General features: G+C 32.6%; 1 protein-coding gene across 1 annotated transcript in view; it reads right to left on the bottom strand.

The window, feature by feature from the left end:
- The window catches only part of LOC129223130 (uncharacterized), a 408522-nt gene that overhangs the window by 50051 nt on the left and 343429 nt on the right, over nt 1-15042 (bottom strand). The window contains exons 67-72 of the mRNA XM_054857696.1: nt 12117-12143; nt 11890-12012; nt 11299-11570; nt 10281-10495; nt 8334-8539; nt 5786-5968 (exon numbers count right to left, since the gene is read on the bottom strand). Of these exons, the coding sequence (XP_054713671.1) occupies nt 5786-5968; nt 8334-8539; nt 10281-10495; nt 11299-11570; nt 11890-12012; nt 12117-12143 (1026 nt within the window). The remainder of the gene's footprint in view (nt 1-5785; nt 5969-8333; nt 8540-10280; nt 10496-11298; nt 11571-11889; nt 12013-12116; nt 12144-15042) is intronic.

Genomic DNA, 15042 nt, shown 5'->3' with positions numbered 1-15042 from the left:
AAGTACCTAGAAGAGCCATATTAATCCGAAGCTATTTGCGAAATGCTTGATTTATTTCTCAGCTTATAAAAAATGCAAAATGAAAGAAATCACATGGTAATTTCTTGGAAAAACCATAATGTTAATGCAAACGGTATGTAGTATCAAAATATCTCAACTGTATCATGGCTTTAAGAACAAATCAGCAACTGCTTTGAAATTTGCAAACAAATAGTTTCTGAATTCTTCAGTTAAGCTTATATGTTATACAGCTTATGATTTTTACAATTTCATAATATTTTATAGTTGAAATATAAACTAATTTAAAAAAACTCAAATGAGGTATGAGTTTATTTAATAATAATCTTTCCAGATTTCTGAAATGTTCAACCGGGACACCGAAATGGATGGTCCCCCCCCCCCGTGTCAAGTATTCAAAAGGGTACACACCTGTGGATGATTTTCGGAGTGTACGGCATTTTATTCTCAGTGCTATGAATAAATGGTTACTAACTATGAACATAAAACAGATGTAATAAAAAATGACATAAGCAGATAAACTTTGAACATTTCATTTCCGAGATGTAAATATTTGCAATTTATTTGAGCTAGAAAAACACTTTGAATGAGAAATAAAAAATTGAACATTATTTAGATATACTTTTCATTTTATAAGACTTTTTTGGTTTACATCATGTTGTAAAAATTTTCACAAACTAATCCGGCTCTAATTTTATAAGTCAATGTTACAAATGATAAAGTAATCTTTCTAAATAATCCTTCACACTCAATTATTTTTAAACCTTTTTGGTGATTTATAAACAAATTTATCTTTTATCAGGACGTGAAGTAAACCGACCGGAATGCCGGAATTTTGTCTGAAAACCGGAACCGTCCCGGGCAAACCGGGAGGTCTAGCAAGCCTATTTAATAACCATGCCCTTATGTTATAATCATTAAAACAATGTTCTTTATTAAAACCGCTCATTTTATAGCATCTCGGCGAAAGTATCCAGGGTTTAGCATTTAATTTTTTCGAAATGTTGAAGATATTTTATGCCCCTGTTCAAAAATATATTTTGAACAGGGGGTGAATAAGCCTGTGAATAATAATATTTATGTAGTATATTAATCGGTCTGAAGGGGATCTTCAAAATCATCTAAAAAGTAAAGTCATGAAAACTTGTTAGGGAAACAGTGTAAGGACGAGGGGGAGGGGAGGCACTTTTCAACTTCCGGGGGCCCCTTCAAAAAAATGTTTGTATATCACCTCCCCCAGTGAATCAGCTACACTTTTATCATAAAAAGGAACTGAAAGAAATGTCAGAATCAACAATGCCGTCACCAGATTTTTGTATCAGGGAGGGTTTTACCAACACATTTCTCGTGAAACCTATACTAGACTTATAAAATTTGATTTTGTTCGCATATTATATTGGTTTTTGTTACAATGTGTTATTTAAATGAGGGTAAGGGTACCAGTATAAGCAAATATAAAAGGGGACTTTTCCATTAAATGAACAAAAAATTATGTAACCACCCCCATTAAATGTTCGATGTCTATTTAAAAACTCAAAAAAGGGGGGGGGAGAAATGAAATAGATTCGTGTACTCGTGTATACGCACTCAAACTGATATTTCTTAAATTCATACTGTTTGACACTTTTAAAAAATGTAAAATGTAGAGTTTGGCTCTTGTAAACTAAAAAAGCTTTGACGTTTTTGTTAGCGTCAGGTATTCAAACCTGAAGAGAACTAATGTTTTAAAAGAAATGATATTCACAATGATAATAATAAAAATAAAGACTGCAGAAAAAGCACTTAGTTTGTATCGTTAAATTTTTTTTTTAAATGGAATTAAAAAAATAATAATAATAAAAAATAAAACAATAAAAAGAAGTTTTCAGCAAAACAGTTTTATAAAAACCATATTTTTGCTTTGTTTTGAAATTTTTTTAGGGGGCTGGAACCCTAAAACCCGCTGCTTAATTACGGACATGGGAATCAAGAAACATCAGTTTAAAGTTATTATAGTCAGAAATGGAAAACAACCACTACTTAAATGCGAATAAATTAACTGCAAAATATTAAGCATTAGATCGACAGAGAAACTAGGCACGATTAGTTGAAAAACTAAACGCTGCAGGAGGTGTTAAAAAAAAAAAAAAAAAAATGAAATCCTTGCAAAAGATAAATTATTTTTTAATATTACTACCGTTTTTGAATGCACTCAATTTCTAAGAGTCAATTAATGTTATCAGTTTTAAATTTGTAGCTTAAGTCAAGATATATTTATTAAACTACTTTATAGACGAACAACAGTGGCTTTCAATCTATTTACAATTTGCTTAAAAGGTACCCAATTTTATTTCCATTAAGGTTTGAATTTGATAGTATTTTATTTAGCTATTTGTTTATATTTGTTATATAAAGCTAAAGAAAATTATTGTGGGTTAAAAGTCAATTATAAATAACTGACTATTTGGAATTATAGACTGAAGTTCAAGTTTTAAAAAGCTTTTAAAATCATGGCGCAGAGTACTTTCCTTAATAATTTTCATCAAAAGCGAGTCAGTCAAAGCGAGAAATCAGCGTAAACAAACAATTCTCTCTGTCGAAAAGGCGAACTCACCGGCTTTTTACCAGTCTAGAACTACTCGCTAGTCAAACAAGGTACCGACACGTAAACGTGCTTTAGAGCGTAGTGCAAAATTCTAGCTCACGAGTAGTGACGTCACGCGGGAGAAAAAACTGGTTTTCTCTCTACCGGCTTCATTCTAGAGAGATCCAGAGTAATGCCCCTGAGGAGAAAGACAACAGTTGCGTTTATGAAGTGGGTTAGCAAGTTGCTTAGCTTCAATGCTTAAAATGCGCACAACATTTTTGTTTTCAATTTGGTCTAAGAAAACGTCAGTCTGTTCATTCATTATGTATGAAACGTTATCGTACTTCCTACCTCAAGTAATTTGCTATGTAATATTCAAAATATACTTGTTAAATTTTAAGACCGATAACTTGACATTCGTCATTTATCTGTTGCAGTTTTATTTACACCAGGGTTTCTCAAACTGGGTTTCATGACACCCTGGGGTGTCGCAGGAAGAGATGAGGGGTGCCGCGAGGTGTCATGGTAGAAAAAATATGTTTAATAACAGAACAATAATAGGATACCTTGAGAAAATTCTAATTCTTCAAAGGGTACCGAGAATCAAAAAAGTTTGAGAACCCCTGATCTACACTACAACGAGCTGTTCAAATGAGAGAAAAGTATACCAAGTGATATGAATAATACTTAAATGCATATTTGTTGGAACTATTCAACACATGAATGCAAAATTAAGTACAAATACCTCTACCATTAAATTATTTAATGATTTTACTGGGATACAACAATTTGGTTGTCTTACATCAGTTGAAATTTTTGACTAATTTATGGTCTTGGAGCTCAAAAAGGATCTGAGTCTATCACGTCAAGTCTTTAAGCTACGTAGGGTAAAAAGTTACCAATTCACTTTTTTTTTAGAAAAAACAATTAATAGTTTAATTATTTTTAAGTGAGCAAACATTACACGCATTGCGCACACACACACAAAAAAAAAAAAAAAAAAAAAAAAAAACGAACCTTTTTGTGTTACTGACGAGAACATAATCATTATACATTCCTAGCTTAAAATTTAATTTTTGAAATAATAATAAAAATGTTTTATGAAAAACACTTTATTTCCATTTAAAAGAGGTTTTTATCAGCATCAGCCAATAGGAAAGCAGTAGGGCTTCCTGTGGTACGTGTTCTCCCACAGAAAAAGGGTATATTCACATAAAGTGTAAGGAAGACCCTTGACGTGGTAGAAGAAAAATATAGACCTGCGCGAATCTTGAATTAAACGGGCAAAAGCGCAGTCTACCTAGGATGCAACTGCACTCTCTGATCTCTAGTGGATGCAACGCGGATTGCAACCTTAGCGAAAGTTGTTTAAGTGCTTGCGCTAAACTGCGAGCACACATTTTTCGGATGCTTGCCCATGAAGCCTGTTTCTCGTAGTTATCTAGTTAATACTAAATCTACGAAGAAAACTAATTACATTTTTGAAATCAGCGGGCCTATTCTAACTGCTCAAAAATCAAGCTCAACGAAAATTGTAATAAATTAATCGTTCTGTTATTTATATCTGAAACTATGCAACCTTTTTGCTATGATGAAAATCTGCTTCTGTATTTTCTACCCAAAACGGCAATTCTACTTAAGAAACACAACAGCAAAATTTAGCGTGGTTGGCAAAGTTGGAGCGCCTTTGTCTTTTATGTTTTTTCCTCCACAACACAAAATTGTAGAAATCACTGAAAAGTAAAATGGAGTGGAATGGCTCGTAATGATTTTTGAAACTATTGGTATTCGAGATACTTTGATTCAAATAAATACAGAATAAATGAACAAATAAATAAATTTCTCTGATAATAAAACACTCAATGAATGGCTAATTACTTTGGAAAACATAAAACTTATTAAAAATATCCTGTGACTCTATTTGTTTAAAATCGTAGTTAGAAAAGCTTAGGTAACTGCTTAAAGTTAGAAACAATGACGTAAAATTTAACTTGGATTGAAGCACATCGGTTCCTGCAACGTATGTGCGAAAGAGAGAAAAATATGCATCTGTAAAAACATTTCAAACTTAAGATTACAAGCTGGAAATGTTGTTTTTGAAACTAGCTTTTATAAATAGGAAATTACCTTTAATCTTCAGCTTCACAGGTTAAAGTAATTCATGTTACTCATTGTAAGATATTGCACAAGAAACAACACTTTAAAAGGAAGATATAATATTCTTCAGTTGCATAGAAAACAATCAAATATTCTGTTACTACGGCACTGAAGAAAATATATTAAATATTTGATGCACACTTGAGATAGGTTCAGTGACGTAAACAAAGAATATTTCAGGAAGCTTATTACCTTTTTAGCTTTTTGCTTTATAAATCAAGGCAACAGGAAAATCAATCTTGTGCATAAGATAAAAGGCAAAAGCACGACTTCAAGAGCATGATCTGGAACTAATTTCGGAGAAAAAAGATCTTTCATTTCATTTATTTATTCTTTTTTGATTCACGGAAAGGAGAATGAATGTTACGTGAATATTTTAAAGAGTTTTGTGAGGAATGGTTCGTATTGCGCAATCTTTAGGCAGTTTAAGAAATGCAATTCCCTTTAAGATTGATACCCCGCCTCAGAGAATGCAATATGTCGTGATAAGGCTGCAGTGACGTAACTGCGAGTCGTAATGGTCGTAGTCATAAAGTGACAGAACTGTGACGCCACACAGATGTTATGTTGTGACGTATTTGTGATATGTTTCGTGTGATTTCCTGCGGCATCGCTGACGCAGATAATAATTAGTAGCTGTTTACTTTGTGACGTTATGAAGCGTCATTGCAAGTCGTAATGGTCATAGTAAAAAAGTGACAGAGCTGTGACGTCTCACAGATGTCATGCTGTGACGTATTTTTGAAGTGTTTCGTGTAATTTCCTTCGGCGTCATTGCGACAGATAATTTGTTATCGTTTATTTTGTGACGTTTTGGAGCGTTACCGCATTATCACTTTGTGATGTCGTCAAAGAAGGACATTCAAAAGTTGCTGTAACCTGTTGATGGCTTTATTGTCATGACCATCATGCAACGTAATTAAAAAGCTAAAAGCTTTTTAAAGTAACAAATATTAGGTGAAGGACCTAAAAAAACTTGCCTTGTTTTCATAAATTTTTTAAACATTAACAAAAATCAACATGTATATAGGAATGTATTCTTACGGTCAGCACATTGAGTAGGTGGAATGCACACATCTTCGTTCAGAACAGTTCCAGGAGGGCAGAAGCATCCCGGAACACACTTGTTCGAACATTCATCCAAAGAGTCCAATGAAGTTCTTTCACATGTCAGCTGGCATGAAGGTCCACAATCATTCCACTCCATACCAGGAGGACATTCAGAGTCTGAAATTAAAACTCTAATTCTAAATGATAGCATTTTATGGTATTAGATAAGAGCGACATTCGAAATAATTGAGAATATGTTAGTCCAGAAATCACTGAGTTTTTTTTTTCTTATTTCGTTAGAGCTGGCACGATATAAAACTTAGTAGACTACTTCACCTGCGGTTGATCCCTCCTCAGTAATGTAGGGGAGAATGACCCAAAGCGGGTAGGCCTTCGTATCCCCCCCCCATGATGTGTAAGCGGCGATGCATAGGTATGTCGTGTTTAAATGAACACCCCCGAGTTTTTATCAGTCCCAGGGAAGCAACAGTGAAGCGGCATGGCGCGACCAGGCTGAAAATAAAAGAAATTATACATTTCCAAAAAAAAAAAAAAAAAAAAAACAGCTTATTTTTTTGGTTGTCAATAACATTACGTTATTCTGACAACATTCACTTACAAACTACGATAGTCATTTCGTTTGTTTCTTTTTTAAATTTAAGGTTATAATTATTGAAATATTGAAATAAAAAACGTGCTTTTGGGCAAAGCGGGTCGGGCAAAGCGGTTATAGGATTTAATCATGTATTTACTAATAATTTCTTGATTTGTCTGCTGACTTAGATTTTCGATTTCAATAGGATAAGTATAACTTTAAAAAGTTATTTTTTAGGATGGCAATTAATTAGTTTATTAATTTAATCAGTCATTTTTTATGTTTTATAAATACATGTTCTGACTTTAAATTGGATAAGTACAACTATTTAATATTTTTTTTATACAATGACAGGTAGCTAGTCAAATATTTTAATCATTTATAACTTCATATTTGATTGGCAAATGTACCAAATCACAATTAGTTAAGCTTACCCGCTTTGGGCTCTCTGGTAGGGCAAAGCGGGTTTTTCAAATGTTTGTAAAAATTGATTACAAATAAATATTAGGTTTTAAATAATACAAAAATCACTTTTTATCTCGAAGGTTAAGAGCCCTGCTAGGAAATAAAACCAAAATTGTTGCGAAAAAAAATTCAAAAACTACAATTTTCAGACGTTCTTCAAAAACCTACTTGCTTTGGGCCATCCCCCTTACATTAGTGAGGTTCATATGATGCACATTAAGGTCGTTTTATGTAACGTTACATTTAGGTGAACGTTTCTTTTATATGCGACACCTATATGCTTTAAATATTACATCGAAGTGAATTTGCTCGTTTTATGAAAATTCAATAGCATGCGGTCAGCAGAAGCATAGCTTAAAATTAAAATAAATATCAGTCCAACTTTAACACGAAAGTGCAATCTGACACATGTGTGTCTCATATTTAACTAGCATGTACCTGCCAAATGTGTTTGTTATGTTCGGTTGATTATTATTTAGTCATAATTTATTTCACGTAGTTAAAGTGTTCGTGAAATATTTTATGGAAAATTTGTCATTTTCTAGAAAATGCAATAACCATTTTATTGCTCCTATCGGTAGATAAAGTTAATCACTATACCAACTGATGAATTCCCGTTTTCAAGCCAAACCCTATAACCTACGTCTTTTTCAAATGGAATTGCTGTTAAAATCTAATTATTCACTTATTGTGCATCCGTCATTTGACTTGAAATGAAATATATTCTGTTTCTACTATAAGAAGTTAAATCTATTAATACGACAAAAATTGTTCAGAAACTCCCCAATGAGTGTAATTCAAGCCAGAAGGTATCACATTATAAAAAAGAAACATTTTTATGACAGAAATTAACAGTAAATTTGAACATTCTCACTAAGATCGAAATAGATGAAACGCAGTTAAAAATAAGTCACTATATGTGTAAAAAAACTTCGTTGAATAAAGACCTTATAAGGTGATTTACAATTTAACATTGGCTATCATATTACATTACAGAGGTCGCTGAAAAATTCGTTATAAAAAGAAAGTCTAATGGCATCTAATTTCTTTATGCAGAGGATTGAATGCATCCAAAATGTTTTAGGTCATAGTCCTGATATATTGTCGGCATCACGCTAAACTAACGAATGTGAAAAATTGAATCTTCGTTTTTCAAATTCGATGATTTGACATAGTACTCAAAAGGGGCTACCTACTGTTATCATTACTTCAAACGATAATTTTACACTTTAAGTTGTATTTAAAATTAAAACATTGATAGTAATTAAACGCGAACGCGTCCGGTGAAAAGAAAATGTTTTGGCTATCCTGAAAAGTGTCAATTTTCATATTCGTTAGTTTAGCATGGTGCCGACGATATAGTAGTAGAAAGCAGGATCAAACTTAAGAAAAAAAACTAAATCCTAAAAACAACCTATTTTATAAATAATAAGTAATCGAAAAATACGTGAAACATAACGCATGTGCTAGGAAAGTACTTACAGCATTCATGGCGAAGTCTCCAATTCCGTACAGACAGAGGTCCCAGTTTTGCTTCGCAAGCTTCCGCAAAGGCTTGAAAACTGTCACATTTGCACTGACCGCTAGAATTTTTGCTATTTCGCAAACATTCACAGGTGGTACTCATGCAAAACTCGATAAAAGGAGAAACAGATAAAACTTTTCCACACTCGATAAAAGGTTCTTCCCTTCAAAAAAAAAAAATATTGTGATCAGAATAATTTAAGCACGTACTTGTACATTTTTTCCCATTAATTTTTATGGGGGAATGGGGGAAAAAAGTAAAACGAATTTATAATTTGGAACACAAACAAAGCGTTCAAGGAAGAAGCAAGTATTTTTTACAGGATGATGAATTTAGTCATGAATAGTTTTTAATCGTGATATATTGAAAGACCATGCAGTGTATTAAATATTGATGTTATGAAAATTTATTTCAAACTCAAAGAATCTAAAAATGAATTAAAGTTCTTAGCAATGAAAAAGAGAAAATAATGTAATTAAATTGTGACATTTTGTCTAGTACTACATAATCTTTGCACCTACAACTTTACATTAACTAAAAAAAAAAAAAAAAAAAAAAAGAAAAACAATCTACATGCAACTTTAGATTGATGTAACATAAAAGAACTAAAGAACTTTTAAAAAGTCGTTTTTAATGTTGAAGATGATTGCTACTCGGAAGCCCTGACTATTTCATGGAATTCATTAATTCTAGTGAGAAATTTTTTTCGTATTCAGTGTAAAAATATCTGTACAATTCAATTGTGTTCAAATGTACAGGGTGATATATAATTAAAAGTCTGATTTTACAACTCTAAATTAAAAACTACTAGTCAGAACGACTTTATATTTCACCATAACCGTAGTGAAGGTATGGGAATTCGTTTGGCGAAGGAAAAAAAAAGTTAAAAAAATGGATCAATAGATGGCGCTGTCAAGTTAATCTAAAATAAAAAGCCTACTAAAAGGATTCATTGACATGTAAATGTTGTTAGCCGAATGGGAGCAACAGATTCTAAGGGTTTGCGAAAAAACTATAATTCAATAGAAAACATTTCGTCACAGAGAAACCAACTTTTACGAGTCCAGTGCAACTTCAAACGTCCTTCGAAATGACGATTTCACTCCCTTCCAAACACACATATACGTCATTCGAATGTAAAGGGGTTGCATGTTCATTACAAGAAACTATTTACAGGTTAAGTTATTACGATAATTTTGGACGAAAATTAATGGAACAAAGCCAAAATTAAGCAGATTACAACAAATTAATCATAAAAACAATTACTATTTACAAAATTTGTAACAAAATGTTAGCGGCATGAGAAAAAGAGAAGCCTAATCAAACAATCACTTTATAGATGACTAATGTGTAAGTTGTTCAATGTGTCCTACACTTTATTCTGCTACTAGTTGAAAACATAAAATAGCATGTTAAAAAAGAGCACATTATATTTTTCACACTGCAGTTTATTAAGGCTATGTCTGCAGTGCGCATGTCTTATCGCCCTAATTAGTACATCTTTCAACAAGTATGAACTTTGACAGCGTCACCCATCGAAAAACTTTGGAACTATTTTTTCCTTCGTCAAGCAAATTCTCATGGTCTCAGTACTGTTCTGGTGAAATATCAAGCGATTCTAACCAGTAGTTTTTAAATTAGAACATTTTGAAATCGTAACTTTAATTATGATCTCCCTGTACAGATCATGCATAAAATTCATTGTTCATGTCTCTCAAGAGGACACGCGTAGCCCTCGGAATGCTTTTGTTGGTTATAAATTTTATTACTACTTTTGTTTGTAAAAGTTTGTCTTTCTGATGAAGAAAAGCAGCAATATTCTAAAAAGATTTGTAAATCCTGATTACGGGAATGAGAAATTCGCTGAAAGGAGAAGTGAATGTTTACCACGAATCGAACCTTACTTCAGTTGATTGCAGAGTTCCAGCGCTTTCTTCATTTCCTCATGGGGACATAAAACTGGGGCGCAGTCTTTTTCGCTATTATTTACAGCCCAACTGTCTCCGAATTCTCTTGCGGTGTAGGCTTTTCGTCCATTTGGCTTTTGTTGATCATCGGCTGTATTACCAGAGTAAAAACCGCACAATCCAACTATTTCCCTTTGAAGAGTTGGTGGAACCTAGAGGAGGAAATTATATTTTTCTCAACTGTATTACCATAGATGATGAGTACTCTAATGAGCCGATAGTTTCAGGTTTTGGATACAAATTTATCTGCGCAACAGATGCATTTATATCCAAAACTTGGATATAAATTTATTTGTTGATCTTATTAAATTTTGGAATCAATTAACCGAACACATAATTTGTCAATGTTGAATTTAGATTAGGTATTTAGTAATATTTTTTTGTTACTTAAAACAAAATCCGAATCCATATTCAGGATCCTCTGCAATTTACTATATTTGCAGAGGATCCTGAACAACAGATGCATTTATATATAAAACCTGGATATAAATTTATCTGTTGATCTTAATAAATTTTGGAATCAATTAACCAATGACACAATTTGTCAATATTGAAGTTACAGATTCGGTACAATATAAATTTATCTGTTGATCTTATTAAATTTTGGAATCAGTTAACCAATCACATAATTTGTCAATGTTGAATTTACAGATTCGGTATTTAGTAAAATTTTTTTTTGTTTCTTAAAACAAAATCCGAATTCATATTCAGGATCCTCTTCAATTTACTATATTTTTAGGGCTAAAAATTTAAGCTAAGTGGTTCTTCAGATTAAAATACTTAAATTTCTCTTGTAGGAGTTTCATAATCCTACAAGAAAGAAATGAATTGTAGGGAACCCCCCCCCCCCCGTTAAAATAATTAATTTTTCTTTAATGCTCTGTGCCAACAGATTTTTACGATAAAAACAAATCCGCCTGGTCGTTCAGGATTAACAAGTAACTCATATTTTTACCTCAATATTTATGTGTCCTCTTGTATCATAGGTCACAGTAAAATCACCATTTAGAGCTTTCACAACGACCTGCTCTCCTATTTTTTCAATGCTGAGATTTGCAAGTTTTGATCTTTTAGTACGACTTTTCTTTAACCTTCGTAATTGAGAGGCAGTATAACTGTGGCCATCCAGTTGAGTATTTAAGTCTGAAGATACTCTTACTTTGTTGTTCTTGTAAAAAATTTCTATCCATTGCTTGCAGCTTCCAACAAAGTCACAATCTTTATGGGCTGAAAAGAGATATTCCTAATTAATGAGACTAAACTAGTTCGTTGAGTAGGCAATATTTTCCAAATGATAACGCAATATTTTAAAGAAATATTTATGGAAAATTTCATACAGAATCAATTACGCGCACGTCAGCGAGCTGGGGGCAGAGCACACTAGTGTGTCACACAGTATTTGAGAACTCTCATTTCAAGAACAGTTTTTAATGCGCCAAGTACGAGCAAAGCAATGTATTTATTGCTTATTTGCTCTTTGCATGAGACTAACAATTATTTTGCTAGTTGTATTGTCAAAATCGTAAGGATAAAATTCACAACCTACCTGTTATATTGAAATTTTCTTGACCCAAATGTTTCATTATTACATGGTGACAAATTTCATAATTAATGTCCTGACCATCAAATGTGTTAATGTGCTTTCCAAGTATATCACATGTTGCATTTTCTAAGAAAAAGAAAGAATTGGTGATGCTTCATGCATTTATGTTTGAAATATAGAGATCATCTCAAAACGAAAGAAAAAATGTCATCCAAGCCATTTTGACTTACCTTGAATGGGTGACTCTGTAGTTGGCACTAAAGAAAGGAAGAAAAAAAGCAAACAGTTAGTTGCACGGGTAAGTTAACTAGGTGACTCTGTTCTCAGTCAGAAACTAATGGTTTAAAGGTTTTTTTTCAGTAGAGTAAGAATAAAAAGACATTTTAACTTGACAAACTTTTTTTTCTCATTTTAACTTACATTACAAAACATTCCAATACTTAGTGACTTAATTAAAATCTAAACCATTTCCTTATTTTTGTAGATAAGTATGTTGCAAAATATGCATGATGCGAAAAGGTTTTTTTCTCCTTGCAGGCACCCACGTAGCTAACTGATGCAAATGAAATGTCTGATTAGATTAAGGTTTGTGGCTGATTCTACTACGGACTTAACAAAATACAAAGCACATTATCAAAATAATAATAGCTTGTGGTACTGGTTTCGGATGTCTGTTGTCAGTCTAAATGTCACTTAAAAGCTCAAAACTGAAATTACTGATGCGAGAGCATCTTCAATTTGCTTGAAACATTTCTGAATCTTTCATGGAGAATACAGCCGTTTTCTTTCTCAGCCTTATTTGCGAGTAACTAGCACCCTCTACTTCACAGGCCAATGAATGTCAACAAAAAAACTTTCAGAGTGTTTCATTCTTTTGCAGCAATCTGCGTTTCATTTTACCTTTAAGTATTTTTGTAATTGAAGTTTACTATAGTAAAGGTCTTTTTCGGACACTCCGCATTAACTTTTGCTCAAGGGTTCAATTTTTTAGTGAAAAGATTTTTTTTTAAAGAGAGTGGAGATAAAAGGAGTGAATAAATAATAAATATTATTCTCCTGTTATCTGCCGCCCCCCACACATCTATATCTATCTATCTATCTATCTATCTATCTATCTATCTATCTATCTATCTATATATATATATATATATATATATATATATATATATATATATATATATATATATATATATATATAAATATCGTGTCACGATGTTTGTTCGGGGTAAACTCCAAAACTACTCAAGCGAGTTTTCTGAAATTTCATATCTATGTGTCATTTTGTCCAACTTAAAAGATAGGATAGTTTTTATAATTTTTTATTGCAAATTTCATATTAATTATGCAATAATAGTGTGAATTAATTGTTTAGTTCTAAAAATTTTTAATAGATGGCGGTGTAAGTTAATTAATCGATATAACTCTATCATCGTATGACTTATTGATAAAACACCATGATAAAAAAACTCAGAAATGCTGCTTAGAATTTCCATTTAACATTTCGGGATATTACAGGTTATTATTCACTTCCTGAGAAAATCAACTATATTTTTCAAAACGTTTAATTGAATTGCTACAAATTGCAGATTTCACACTGTTGTGAAAACCATTTTTCTCCACCATTATCAAGATTAACTAAATGTTTTTAATAGGTGTATCGGTTTCGGAGCGATTACGGTTTGCCCAGATTGTCTCAACACCCAATGAGTGCGAAAAGATATCCGGATCACGTAGCTTTGCAAGAGTTGCAGAGGAGTTACATTCGAGCTACTTGCTTGAGAGTCTGTCTTTGCGTTCAAAGCATTAATGCATGCATTAATGCTTTGAGAGCTTTCTTAGAAAAGCAGGAAGATTCCAGGCTATTATATTAAACCTGCGTTAGGCTTCTCTGAAGGTGCCAGAATCATAACTGCCTTTAACCAAGAAGACTACTGAAGTCTTCAAAAATATCCCAGGTTAATTTCAGGAAGGTTAATGAATTTAAGCGGAAAGCAATTATTTTCTTGATTTTGTTCCCTAAGATATTTTTAACATCATTAATTCTTGCAAAGATACGTTCACAACAGAAAACTGCAGTGACAATTGCATCGTCAGGCATTGCTGCTACATTTTTTAGATGGTAGAAGAACAGCACATTCAGCTTTAAAGCTGCCTATTAGATATTCATAACAAACAAAACGCAATGTGTAACATTAAAGAAAAAAAAACGTGGTATGGCTGTAGTGTTGCAAGAGAGTGAAATTCTAATTTGGGATAAGTGTACTATGGCTCATGAGTAAAAGCATTCATTCGAAGCACATCCCGGGATTGTGCAAGATTTGAACGGCAACGATAAACTTTTAGGCGAAATTGTCTGAATACTGTCTGGGGACTTCCGGCAGACATTACCAGTTATTCCGATGAAATCAACGCATGTTTAAAACAATCGTTTTTATAGAGTAATGTCGAGATAATGCGATTGGCCATGAACATGCGAGTATAAACGCAAAATAATCTAATCGTACAAGTATTTTCTAAGCAATTGCTGGGCATTGGAAACGGTGAAATTGAACTGTATCAAAATATACAGTACAACAAATAGCCAGACAATTTCTTCACTGCCGTTGAGACGAAAAGTGAACTATTTGAGAGTTTATTCCCAGATAAATTTAATTTTTTTAAAATCATAATTGCCTCTGTAATCGCACTGGTTTTGTAGCAGTTTTGTTTTCAGTAAACATTCCCGAACAGACAGGAATATTTGTGGATCGTCAATTATCGACTGTCAAATACATATCCCGATGCATGTCGCAAATTGCATTTATTGGTCGCACAAAGTCATTGGGAGTTGACACTTTCTAATGCAGGTTTGACATAAGGAGAAACAGTATTCATCAACTGTTTAAAACAATTTTGACGACATACTATCCAACACAATCATCATTTTTTAAGGAGAAACTATATAACTTTCACGTTTGAAGACGCATTTCATAAAGTTTAACAAACACACAAATGTCCAAATCCAGATTTTACACCAAAGATGAATATGAAGCTTTAGTTTTAACTGAAGGTTTTTGCGTTTCAATTTCAAATTTGCCACTTAGTCATTATAATATGTCGTCACTTGATAGTTGGGCCACCGACTTAGTTAACACTGATTTGCAACGTATAACAACA

This window comes from Uloborus diversus, chromosome 5 (assembly GCF_026930045.1).
Source record: "Uloborus diversus isolate 005 chromosome 5, Udiv.v.3.1, whole genome shotgun sequence".
Taxonomy (NCBI): Eukaryota; Metazoa; Arthropoda; class Arachnida; order Araneae; family Uloboridae; genus Uloborus; species Uloborus diversus.
Note: the sequence above shows the minus strand (reverse complement) of the source record. Positions and strands in the feature narration are given on the sequence as shown.